The sequence below is a fragment of the Mizuhopecten yessoensis genome, unplaced genomic scaffold, assembly GCF_002113885.1.
Source record: "Mizuhopecten yessoensis strain PY_sf001 unplaced genomic scaffold, ASM211388v2 scaffold10591, whole genome shotgun sequence".
In the NCBI taxonomy this organism is placed as follows: Eukaryota; Metazoa; Mollusca; class Bivalvia; order Pectinida; family Pectinidae; genus Mizuhopecten; species Mizuhopecten yessoensis.
The window spans coordinates 168,009-180,257 of NW_018408623.1; the positions used below are offsets into that span (position 1 = coordinate 168,009).

Here is a 12,249-nt window from a genome sequence, read left to right on the forward strand (position 1 = left end):
GTATACCCAATTACCCCACACACGTTACGTGATTTACAACTACAAAATGAAATTATCATCATTTTAAGATGGTGCCTACTCAATTATATTGGGGGCCCATATAGATAGTACCTGTGGCTTGACAGATCATGTACATGTAGGTAAATTATACTGAAATTCCTAGGCACAAAGGTAGAGAACCTGTATCATGGTCATGGAATAAGGTATTTGTACAAACAGGTTTTCCTTGTGCATGGCAGCCATTTTTTTAAACCCATTTAGACAGTCACCACATAATTTCTGGATAAAGTGGCTCTTATTTAAGTCATGAACTGCTTTCAGTTGGCATTCACAGTCAATATGAATGTGAAATATAAAATTTCCAATTCCATGAAGCACACAAGCACTTCCTGTTCAACTTGTCACATTCCAATTCCCAGTTGGCATTTATGTATATTTAATAAGAATGCAGACTGAACGTATGTTTATTTGTTCACTTGTTCAATCACATTTTGATACAGATGTCTCAGTGCAAGCTTCCATGTGAAAGTGTGTGCCTTTAATTGTGATTACTTCATAATCAATTTCTGTGTCATATTTTGATTTTTTTTTCAGTTTTCATTAATTAAACTCCAACTTAAACTTTAAAAAACTTTGCCTTGGATTCGGTGAAACTGATTCAGGCAACGACTATATGTATATATATATGACATGGTTAATGTTTCTACATGATAATCAAGCCCCAGTTTCATAAACACTCAATCCTTCAGAAAACATTGCTGGAGCTTTAAGGAAAACTTTGATAAAGATTTTCCTTAAATACAGCAATATTTAAGCTTTCCAATGGAATATTTAAGAGAGGTTAATGAAAATGGGGTCAGTTTCAACAAAATTGCATTTTTTTCATGATTCAATCTAACTGAATCTTTATACAGGGTTTTGTTGTCCAAATGGCTTGCTGGGGATTATTTTTCAACTTCAAAGAATGGGTCAAGTTTTGAAATTAACTGTGAAATAAGTATTGCTCAGCCATTCTGTGCCTGTATGGTATTTACTGACCAGCTTTTCTCTCTGTTACAGCCGGCGACTGGCTCCAGGGACCACATGTGTATGCCCTGTATGACAGTTATGGCATGTCTTCCCATGACATCGAGGTCCTGTTTGTCGCTGGCTTTGGCTCCAGTATGATATTTGGTACCATTGTTGGATCTTTCGCAGACAAGTAGTAAGTACAGGCTTTTGTTGTGAACAGTATAGTAGTTCTGTCTGTTCAGCCTTTGACTTTAAACATTAAAATTATACTCTATTGATTTCAGTAAAAGTTATAAATAACACATGAGCTACATGAAGATGGCCCATGAAGGCTGTATACTATAGAATAGTTTCCATGTATGTATATAAAGCATTGTAACTCATGCTTCTAGTACATTATTTATGATTTGTGTGTTGTCAGTGGTCGCCGTGCCAACTGTATCCTGTATGGGATCCTATATGGAGGTGCATGTATCACCAAGGTGAGTAGCATTGATCATGATCTCAGGAACACTTTATATCATGTATTGGAGCCGCTGAAACTCTTGCATCAGATATGATTTGAGCACTGGATACATATCTTATTGTGTGCAACATTTGAGATGCTTTATTAAGAACATTGGAACACTTATGTTGATAAAATACACAATAACTGGAGCTATGCAATTAGAATGTTTTCAAAACAAATCTAAACAATTGGATAAGACTAGAAACTGTAAAATTTTGTTTGTTGCCGATGCAGCCGGACTTAAAAAACAGTTAACAATAATTATATTTTCTCCTTGTTATATCCCCCCCCCCTTCCAGATAACAAGATCTATAAATTACTATTTGCCCCATATTAAATTTCACCCTCTAAGATGTAAACAACTGAAATAAAAAAAAACAATTAAAAAAAACAATTAAGGCAATTTACTAAAACTATAATCTCTTACCAAATGTTCCAATTTGAATTTTATTGTAATATTGATATTTTTTTTATTGTAATATTTTATCAATTTGCAGCATTTTAACAACTTCTACATTTTGATGGTGGGACGTTTATTGGGAGGTATTGCCACCTCCATCTTGTACAGTGCCTTCGAGTCCTGGATGGTGTATGAACACAACAAAGTAAGGCTGAAATGAACCTTTTCATCATTATTGTAATATACTGAAATATATTTTCACCCAGTGTTAATTTTGCCCTCCACATTTATTTTTTGTTTTTGTTATGCTGTTTACTTTTATTCGCTGTTATGATAAATTCGCCTTCATTACGGAGGTCGAAAAAGGCAGAAATTAAACTACAGCGAAAATTACCCGGTACACGGTGACTTGGCGCCATAATAAACCAGTGTTTAATGAAATTTGCCTTTTTTTACAAAATGTAAGAGTCTGATAATATGTGCTTAACATTTGTTTACAGCGTGGTTTCAGTCAGGATTCTCTGGGAAGTGTTTTCAGTCATGCCGTACTGGGAAACTCCTTGGTAGCCATTGTTGCTGGCTTAGTCGCTCAGTTCTTTGCTGACAGATTTGGATTTGTGTAAGTTGATACATGTGTTTGGAGTATTATTTCAGCTTCCATTTAAGCTGGTCTTGTCTGCCAAAGATACTTTAATGATAAAACACAAATTTAATAGCCTACCGAAACATGTCAACAATAAAACCTCTACCGTAACGTAATCCTTGGTGTTGGTGCTCCGTTTACTTTAATGAATTTATTACTCTTGGATGGAGCCCTGTTGGAATATCTTTGTGATATCCACCTCTAGATCTGATTCCTGTACCAGACAGACCACAGACCATTGGCCGTAGGACGTTGTATCTCCATGCTGAATAATTGTGTTGGTTTACCAATATTTGTATTCCACTTTTTATATGCCCGTCAAATTTGATAGGAGTATTATGGTATGGCGTTGTCTGTCCGTCCGGCGTAAACTTTTGTTTGTCCGGCAATCTCCTCCTACATTTTTCTACTGATCTCTTTGAAACTTGGTATACATTATTATCATGATATGAAGTTGTGTCTCCCTTTAAAGAATTTTGATTCAACAAGTTTTCCAAAAGTTTTTGCCCTTTGTTTTTTTCAGTATTTGATTTTTGTCCGGCAGTCTCCTCCTACATTTTTTGACAGATTTCTTTGAAACTTATAATTAGTAGGCTAAATAATAATGATATGTTGTTGTGTTTCCTTGAAAAGAATTTTGATTCGACGATTTTTGCAAAAGTCATTGCCCTTTGTTCATTTCGGTATTTGATTTTTTTATCCGGAGATTTTCTCCTACATTTCTATGGCATGTCAGCTAACCACTCTTTGAATGATGCAGATCTTATTTCAATGTAACAAGGTATATAACACTATATGGCATTCGACGGGCGTATATTGTTCCGCCCCGCGGTACTCTTGTTTGATAATACACAAAGTGAAGTCAGATGTTGATCTGTAGCATTATATCAGCACTATCATATATTGTGATGTTAGCAACACAGCTAAGTAAAGTCTTGTAGTGTTTAGGTACTTAACTTATTCATGCATACAAATTTAAACTGGACTTGCCCAGTCCTTGATTTGATAAGGTTCAAATGTGACTTCAGGGGTGAATGGGTTAAAGCATATCACCAAAAAGTATGTACATGGTGTCTGTTTGTAGGTACAGGTACTGGTATTTATAAAGGATAGATAAAACTATAAAGCTATTGAAAACAAATCTGCACATTAAATTCAATGAAATTAAAATGTTGAAATGAAAAACCTGTTTATAGCAGTAATATTTTTCACCAATTCAGACTCGAGATTTACACTTAAACAAAGACATTTGATGAATCATTTTGTGTTGTGTTGCAGTGCCCCCTTTGATGTGTCACTTACCGTCCTAACAATAATGACAGTGATAATTGTGTTTACCTGGAGTGAAAACTATGGTGACAGGAACAGTGACCTCTCCGTCAGCTTCAGTAATGCCTCCAAGTCTATAAGAACAGGTGAGCTCTTTGGCTAGTGTCTTTTATTCTATTCCAGGTCACATGGTTTGTCATGTGTTTGCCTATCTTTTTTTTAGCTCACCTTGGTCAAAGGACCAAGGTGAGCTTATTCCATACCTTGGTGTTGGTCATCCGTCCGTCAACATTTTTTGAAATCACTGATTGGAATTTCACCAAACTTAAATTGAAGCATCCCTAGTTGTAGGGATTCAAATTGTAAAAAAAAAAAGTGGTTAACAGGTATTAGCTCAAGGGTTTGGCCCTATCCCTAGGGACTTAGTTTCTGGGTCACAACTTCAAAACATTTGAGATTCCCACCCTTTAACTATATATACAATAACTGACAATAAAGAGAAAATACACACAGGCTACCAGGATTGGCTCTAGGGCCTGAACCTATCCAAGAGCACAACTTCTTTTCACTAATGAGAATATTTTGCCATGATTGCTTAAATATTGATGTAAGTGATGCAAGCCCTCTGGGCCTCTTGTTAATCACATCTTTTGCATCTTATTCATATCCTTGTATGTTCCAAATTGTAAGATTCTGTTTTGACCTTTGTATGATTCAAGTTCCTGTGTTTATTTTTATAGTGCATAGCTTTTCTTGTTTGTTCCAGATCACAAGATCCTGTGTCTGGGCCTGATCCAGTCATTGTTTGAGGGATCAATGTACATATTTGTGTTGGAATGGACCCCTGCCCTGACCCCAGAAACCCATGACACCGCCACAAGCACAGCACGCCATCTGTTGTCCTCCAATGAGACCACTATTCCTCATGGACACATATTTGCTGGTTTCATGGTAATAAAAAACACTATGACAGCATAATTTAAATAGGGAAAATGTCAGCAAGTCAGGGATAAAAGGACCAATTTAATTAATTGTGGATTGCTCTACTGATTTGAGTGAATATTAATTGTGTTCATTGTTCTATTCCTGATCAACGTTATTGATCAGGCATTTTTATCCCCTGACAAAATTCAAGGTGATGTAGTATACATGGGGTCACTAAAAACCAACTTCTTAGAGATATTACCCAGGTCCCACGTTTTGTACAAAATCTCCTGGAGATGCTCTGTACTACATTATTGGTGTAGTGATATTCCTTAGAATAGCAGAATACCATGATTGGTGCCACCGGTATGGCATTTCAGTGAGGTAGCACTATAAAGTAGGCATCAGATCCGTGCTATTGCAAAAAGGTAATTACACCAACACCCTGCCTCCAGCACATATGCTTGCATACATTACACACATGGAGGCACGGCCTTAAATAATCATAGCTGTTGATAGGACGTTAAACTCTAAAAAACAAAAGCAAATCCTTAAAATAGTGGTTTTCGTCCTATTTACTTAAAGATTTATAACAATAAAGCATATTCTTGTCTAAATTTAAACATGAAAGTGTATGTAATTTATGGTGACTTCTATTACATACTCAGAAAAAGTGTCTAATTTCAGTGTTTACTTTACAGGTGTCCATCATGATTGGGTCCTCATTGTTCAAGATCTTGTCTAGTTATACAAATGTGGAGTCTTTTATGAGGTAAGATACATGTACAAAAATGTATTCACATAAGACAGGGGGGCGGTGGGCTTATAACAGAGCACCCACCCTTTGTATGAAAAGTAAGTAAAAGTGTGGGAATGGTTTATTACCGAGCACCCACCCTATGTATGGAAAGTAAGGAAAAGTGGGAGGTGGGCTTATTACCAGGCATCGGCTTATCACAGATAAATTGAGGTAATGTTGTAAGACATCTGTTTTTCATTAGTGTGTAGGGACCTAGACTTCAAATGTAGCTAAAACATTGATCAAACATAAACATTGAGACTACAAGCAGTGAATATTTAAAGAGAAAAATTTACTGAAGATAAGTTATGAATTGTTTATAGGTGAATTTATTCAAAAGTGAGTTGAAACATGTAAACACTGTACTGCTGCAATAAATATCATCTATAAGCAAGATTCTGCCTTGTTGTCCACGCTCCTTCGGAATTCATTGATGAACTATTAGTGACAGAAGTTAGAATATATCTTTGAAGCTTTATTTTTATACAGTTTCAAAATGGTGGGATGTATGTCAAAGTGAATCTTGAAATAACTTACCCTGACTTTGTGGTTCAGGAGTTAGTCCTCTATCAGCCCTGTGTTAGTTTGAAATCTAAAACACCCCTTCAGACTAACTTCCTCAGCATTTTCTGTTAATTTCCTCCCAGAAAGGACAGAGTAAGTCAGGTGAGAGATGGACAGATCTTGTATTACCTTGCCCCTCCCAGTTGTTGTTGATTAATTTTGTCAGCTAATTAAAACGGTGACAAAATTGAAAGTCAAGAGTAGATGGCTATCAACAGATTTTCTGCAATTGTCATTGGAATATTGCTTTTTAAAAATGTCTGTGCATTTTATATCGGTATGATACAACAGTTACAGTATGAAATTTCAGGATTTAGCAAATTTTTGATTCACCAGGCATGATGTCAGAGGCAAGAGACTCATTTTGTTAATATCATTCAAGTCTTCTACTCTAACTGTATAATATTAACTCTTATGTTTTGTTGTTTTTCAGATTTGTACTTCTTATTGCTGCTCTTTCACTTTCAACGCCTATCATCTTCAAAGGAGTGAGTATTGTACCAGCATTTCTCATTGCTCCGTATTTGGGTATTTCATGTGTTTGATTAAGGATGGAAGATCTAAAACATACCTCATACTTGTCAGAAACTGGTTATTCACAACTCCTTGTTTCTGCTTTAATTTTCGGAAATATTTCAAAAGTTTCATAAAAGAACAATAAAGTGGGTTTTTTTAAATTATTCGTTTCAAAATGTATCTGTCAAACCTCCTGCAGGCTTGGTTAATGGATAGATATGTATCCCAAAGCATGTTATTTAGGAAGTGATTAATGGTGGACCTCCCGTAGAACCAGGGTTTCTATCTTTTCCCTTGCCTAAGGGACACTGAAGAAAACAAAATTGATCTTCTGTCCCTGTTGCAGCACTTGTTTTATGAGTGCTCCGTAACTAATTAAGGAATGTTCAAGTAAATAGGGCCTGGCACATGACTTTAGCTATAGTAAAATATAAAACCTCAAATAAACAGAGAAGTTTCTGTTTGTGCCAAAATTATATTTGAGCACTGCATCCCCTACTGGATAGACAAGTTTCTGTCTGGGAGTATAATAGTTGTGACTTTACTAGATATCTCTTATTGAATGAACTGGGAAGGAAAGCAAAAGGATTAGGGGTTATTGTGCCCTTTTTAGTAAGTAAAACAGCATTTACATGTGTATATGTCTTTCAAAATATTTTTTTAAGAAGATCCATATACAATATAAAGCCTTAACTTATTAAATGGTAACACTCATTAGATGTAGTTTTTAATCAGTGGAATCGGCACTCAAACAAACCTGTTTCCATTTCAGAACCAGCTGTTTGTGTTCTGTGGCTTCTTGGTGTTTGAGACATGTGTGGGCATATTTTGGCCGTCGTTAGGTCAGATGAGAGGAAAATATGTGCCAGAAGCAAGTAAGTATCAGGAAATCACACAACTGTATTAATTGTACTGTTTTAGCAGGACATCATATATATATTAATTACTGCCTGATCCAGTTAAAATCTCATGGACTGCCTTTTTTAGCGATTCATCAGGTTTGTTACTGTCTGGTCCATTTAAAATCTCATCGGCTGGCATTTTAGTGAATATCAGATATGTATTACTATCTGGTCCAGGTGAATGTCATGAAATGGCTTTAAACTTTTCATTCAGCAGAAATTCACTAGCCAATCCTCATCTTATTACACCGGCCTAGTGGTCGCAGGACGACACATAAAAACCTAATACATATAAAAGTTATACGGGGAATGCATACAACATGTACAGCACATATTTTTTTTTATTTAAGTTGACTTTGTGAAAGGTGAAATACGTTCAGAATTGATTTACACTGGAATGTCTGGGTCATTTCTTCAAATAACTTGACAAGGTCTATAAAAGGATGTAGATAGGTGTCGGTGGTAAAAATCTGTAGATCAATTACCAAGTCATTACCAATAAATGATTGAATTGTCTATAAGTAATACATGTACTTATTAGAATTTAAATATTGCCATAGAGTGTTTGCCAATAAACAGTTAAATTGTCAGTAAATACACCTTCATATTTATAAGACACTGAATTAAATCCTTGGCCAGGAAAACAATTTCAAGATTTCTAATGCTGATGAAAGGGACCCATTCATTACAGAATGATGATGAAAAAAGGTCCCGAGACCTAAGACCCAAATAATAAAGTTTGTCATTTCAATAATAACTAGCTGAAGCTGATGCTAACATAAAAGGTGATATTTTTTCTCATTATAAATGAGCCTCCTTAACGGTATTATTGTACTCTAGCTGAAAAGCTTTATGATGCATGGTCGTAAACTACAAGGTTCATCGAGTCTAGTCAGTTTAATGTGTGTTTCTTTTTAGTTGATCAATAATTGGTCTGAAGTCCAAACCATGATTTTTTTGTCAAATCTTTCCAGGTTATATATTTAATAGTCTTTATAATGAGATATTGCCAACTCATGCATTCAACACACAGAAAGGACGTTCTTGTATATGTATCTGTCATAATCTATTCATTGATATACAATGTATGCTTAAATCTTTGGGGTCTGACTTACAAATGTCTTTTAAAGACTTTCTGTAAAGATTTGATTTTAAGATATATGCACTTGATTCTTTTTCAGCGAGAGCAACTATTATGAATTTTTTCCGAATCCCCCTAAACTTTATCGTGGTTGTGATACTCCTACAGGTAAGTGTTTTGACTAGATATAATAATTCTACAGTGTTCCAGGTGAATTTGATATTAAACACACAGCTAAATTTTGAAAACTGTTTGAGATCTTTTGATCCATACCATTGTTAATCACTTGATGGAAATGTCTTTCAGATTTAATGAAATGATCTCCTGTGAAACGGACGTAAAAGTTTGTTGATGATTTTGTAGATTTATATGAAATGTAACTATGCCATAATGTGAACTCCTGCTGAAGGTTTTACTTCACTACAATTATAGTGAAAAGGTGTTCAAAGTGTTAGAGCAATGTGTCTGCCTTTGTTACAGGCCTTGCCGATGAAGATGATATTTGAGTGTTGCGTAATGTTCCTCTTCTTAGCCATGATATGTCAGCAGTGGTTGTACAGGTCAGTATCCGCATCTCACACACAATACACTCCACCTCCAGAAACCCTCTCAACCAAATACCCTCTACATCCAACTCCTACAACCCTCTCAATCAAATACCTTATACATCCAACACCTACAACCCTCTCAACCAAATACCCTCTACATCCAACTCCTACAACCCTCTCAATCAAATACCTTATACATCCAACACCTACAACCCTCTCAATCAAATACCCTCTACATCCAACTCCTACAACCCTCTCAATCAAATACCTTATACATCCAACACCTACAACCCTCTCAATCAAATACCTTATACATCCAACACCTACAACCCTCTCAATCAAATACCTTATACATCCAACACCTACAACCCTCTCAATCAAATACCTTATACATCCAACACCTACAACCCTCTCAATCAAATACCTTATACATCCAACACCTACAACCCTCTCAATCAAATACCTTATACATCCAACACCTACAACCCTCTCAATCAAATACCTTATACATCCAACACCTACAACCCTCTCAATCAAATACCTTATACATCCAACACCTACAACCCTCTCAATCAAATACCTTATACATCCAACACCTACAACCCTCTCAATCAAATACCTTATACATCCAACACCTACAACCCTCTCAATCAAATACCTTATACATCCAACACCTACAACCCTCTCAATCAAATACCTTATACATCCAACACCTACAACCCTCTCAATCAAATACCTTATACATCCAACACCTACAACCCTCTCAATCAAATACCTTATACATCCAACACCTACAACCCTCTCAATCAAATACCTTATACATCCAACACCTACAACCCTCTCAATCAAATACCTTATACATCCAACACCTACAACCCTCTCAATCAAATACCTTATACATCCAACACCTACAACCCTCTCAATCAAATACCTTATACATCCAACACCTACAACCCTCTCAATCAAATACCTTATACATCCAACACCTTCAACCCTCTCAACCAAATACCCTCTCCATCCAACACCTTCAACCCTTTCAACCAAATACCCTCTGCATCTAACCTACACAATCTCCTCAACCAAATACCCCCTGCATCTAACCTACACAATCCCCTCAACCAAATACTCTCTGCATCTAACCTACACAATCCCCTCAACCAAATACCCTCTAGAACTAACACATATAACCCTCTCAACCAAATACCTTCTTCATCTTACACCTACAATATCCTCAACCAAATTTTTTGAGCTTCTGACTTTAAACTACTCTCTGCACATGGGACATTAAAAAACTCAATCAACATAATATTTCTACACTCAACACCAAACAAAACTTACAACAGAATAGTAATATGCCCTCAATACTGGACACCAAACAATTCATCTCAAACAAACTTACTCAGCATTGGACACCAAACAACCTTCTGAAACACCCTCAACATTGGACACCAAACAACCCTCTCAAACAACCTCAACATTGGACACCAAACAACCCTCTCAAACACATTCAACATTGGACACCAAACAACCCTCTCAAACACCCTCAACATTGGACACTAAACAACCCTCTCAAACAAACACCCTTGTCCTACACACTGAAGATCAAAGAGGCTGTCATCTTCAAATATATAATAAACTGTTGTTTTTTTAACTCATTCATCCCTGAAATTTCATAGTGAACTACCCTCTCAAACACCCTCAACATTCGACTCCAAACAACCCTTTCAAACAAACTTTCTCAACATAAGACACATGCAAGCAACCCTCTCAAAAATAATACGCTCAACATTAGACATGATTCAACACTGTCAACCTTCTACATATGACACCAAACATCTCTTGACTGAATATTCTCTAAATAAGCTACATTTTCTCATTTTCTACATCAAACAACAACCAACCTTTCTGACCCAGCAACCTTTCTGACCCAGCAACCTTTCTGACCCAGCAACCTTTTCTGCAGTCTAGATTTAACAGGGCTGTATACAGTTAGTAAAATCCACAGAAGATCTTCTTTTCATTTCAGTAATAATTACCATAACTTTAGTATGCACATATTCTACTAGCACCCATTATTTGTATCTCAATATGATATATTCAAAATCCCTCCCTTGGTGGAACTCTCCTTGTCCTCCTACACACTGAAGATCAAAGAGGCTGTCATCTTCAAATATATAATAAACTGGTTTTTTTAACTCATTCATCCCTGAAATTTCATAGTGAACTACTCCAACCTTTGAATTTGAAGAGTTCAAATTTTTTTTAGGGTTGAATGAGTTAAATGACAATATCATGATACAAATTGAAAATCAAAATGAAAATTGATCTTTCTCTTAATGTGTTTGACTTTGACAGTCTGTGCGTGCATGCTCGCTTTTTATTTGATATATTTGTGACCGATGCCCTGAAATGTGTGAAAGGAAATTGTGTCGATATATATAAATGCTAAGTTTGTTTTGAATACAAACAGTAATTGAAAAGGTTTTTTTTTTTATCTTTAACCCTTTTGAAAACATCTGTTTCCTTTGCAAGTAGCATTTATTATTCATTCCAACCTGATGAATCCCATTCCAAATATTGCTATATATAGTTATTAACAATCTCTGTACACCTACCTAAATAGCAATAACCTCCATTTTACTTATATGTGTATAGGTCATAACCTTTTTGTGTAGATAGTTATCTATTTGTGGAGGTGGTGACCTATTTGTGTAGAGGGCAATCCTAGTAATCTCTCTGTAAAGTTAATACCCCGGTAAACTATTATTTCTCATACATTAGCAAAACACTGACCCAACATTATTTACCATTTGAAGTCTTATGTTCTGTAATTAAAGCACCATCCCAATATTATTGATCCCCAACAGGTCAATAGTCCGTAAAGCACCACCAAAATATGATCTTTTGACTCCTTCTAATTAATATGTAAAGCACCACCAAAATATGATCTTTCGACTCCTTCTAATTAATATGTAAAGCACCACCAAAATATGATCTTTCGACTCCTTCTAATTAATATGTAAAGCACCACCAAAATATGATCTTTCGACTCCTTCTAATTAATATGTAAAGCACCACCAAAAT

At 35.7% G+C, this 12,249-nt stretch overlaps 1 protein-coding gene across 2 annotated transcripts in view; it reads left to right on the top strand.

Annotated features, from left to right (window-relative positions):
• The window catches only part of LOC110461215 (molybdate-anion transporter-like), a 44,902-nt gene that overhangs the window by 19,464 nt on the left and 13,189 nt on the right, over positions 1 to 12,249 (top strand). For both annotated transcript variants that reach the window (XM_021514587.1, XM_021514588.1), the window contains exons 2-12: positions 1,060 to 1,204; positions 1,433 to 1,493; positions 2,017 to 2,124; positions 2,420 to 2,538; positions 3,841 to 3,977; positions 4,598 to 4,782; positions 5,457 to 5,527; positions 6,552 to 6,606; positions 7,407 to 7,509; positions 8,718 to 8,785; positions 9,098 to 9,177. In XM_021514587.1, coding sequence (XP_021370262.1) covers positions 1,060 to 1,204; positions 1,433 to 1,493; positions 2,017 to 2,124; positions 2,420 to 2,538; positions 3,841 to 3,977; positions 4,598 to 4,782; positions 5,457 to 5,527; positions 6,552 to 6,606; positions 7,407 to 7,509; positions 8,718 to 8,785; positions 9,098 to 9,177 — 1,132 coding nt within the window. The remainder of the gene's footprint in view (positions 1 to 1,059; positions 1,205 to 1,432; positions 1,494 to 2,016; positions 2,125 to 2,419; positions 2,539 to 3,840; positions 3,978 to 4,597; positions 4,783 to 5,456; positions 5,528 to 6,551; positions 6,607 to 7,406; positions 7,510 to 8,717; positions 8,786 to 9,097; positions 9,178 to 12,249) is intronic.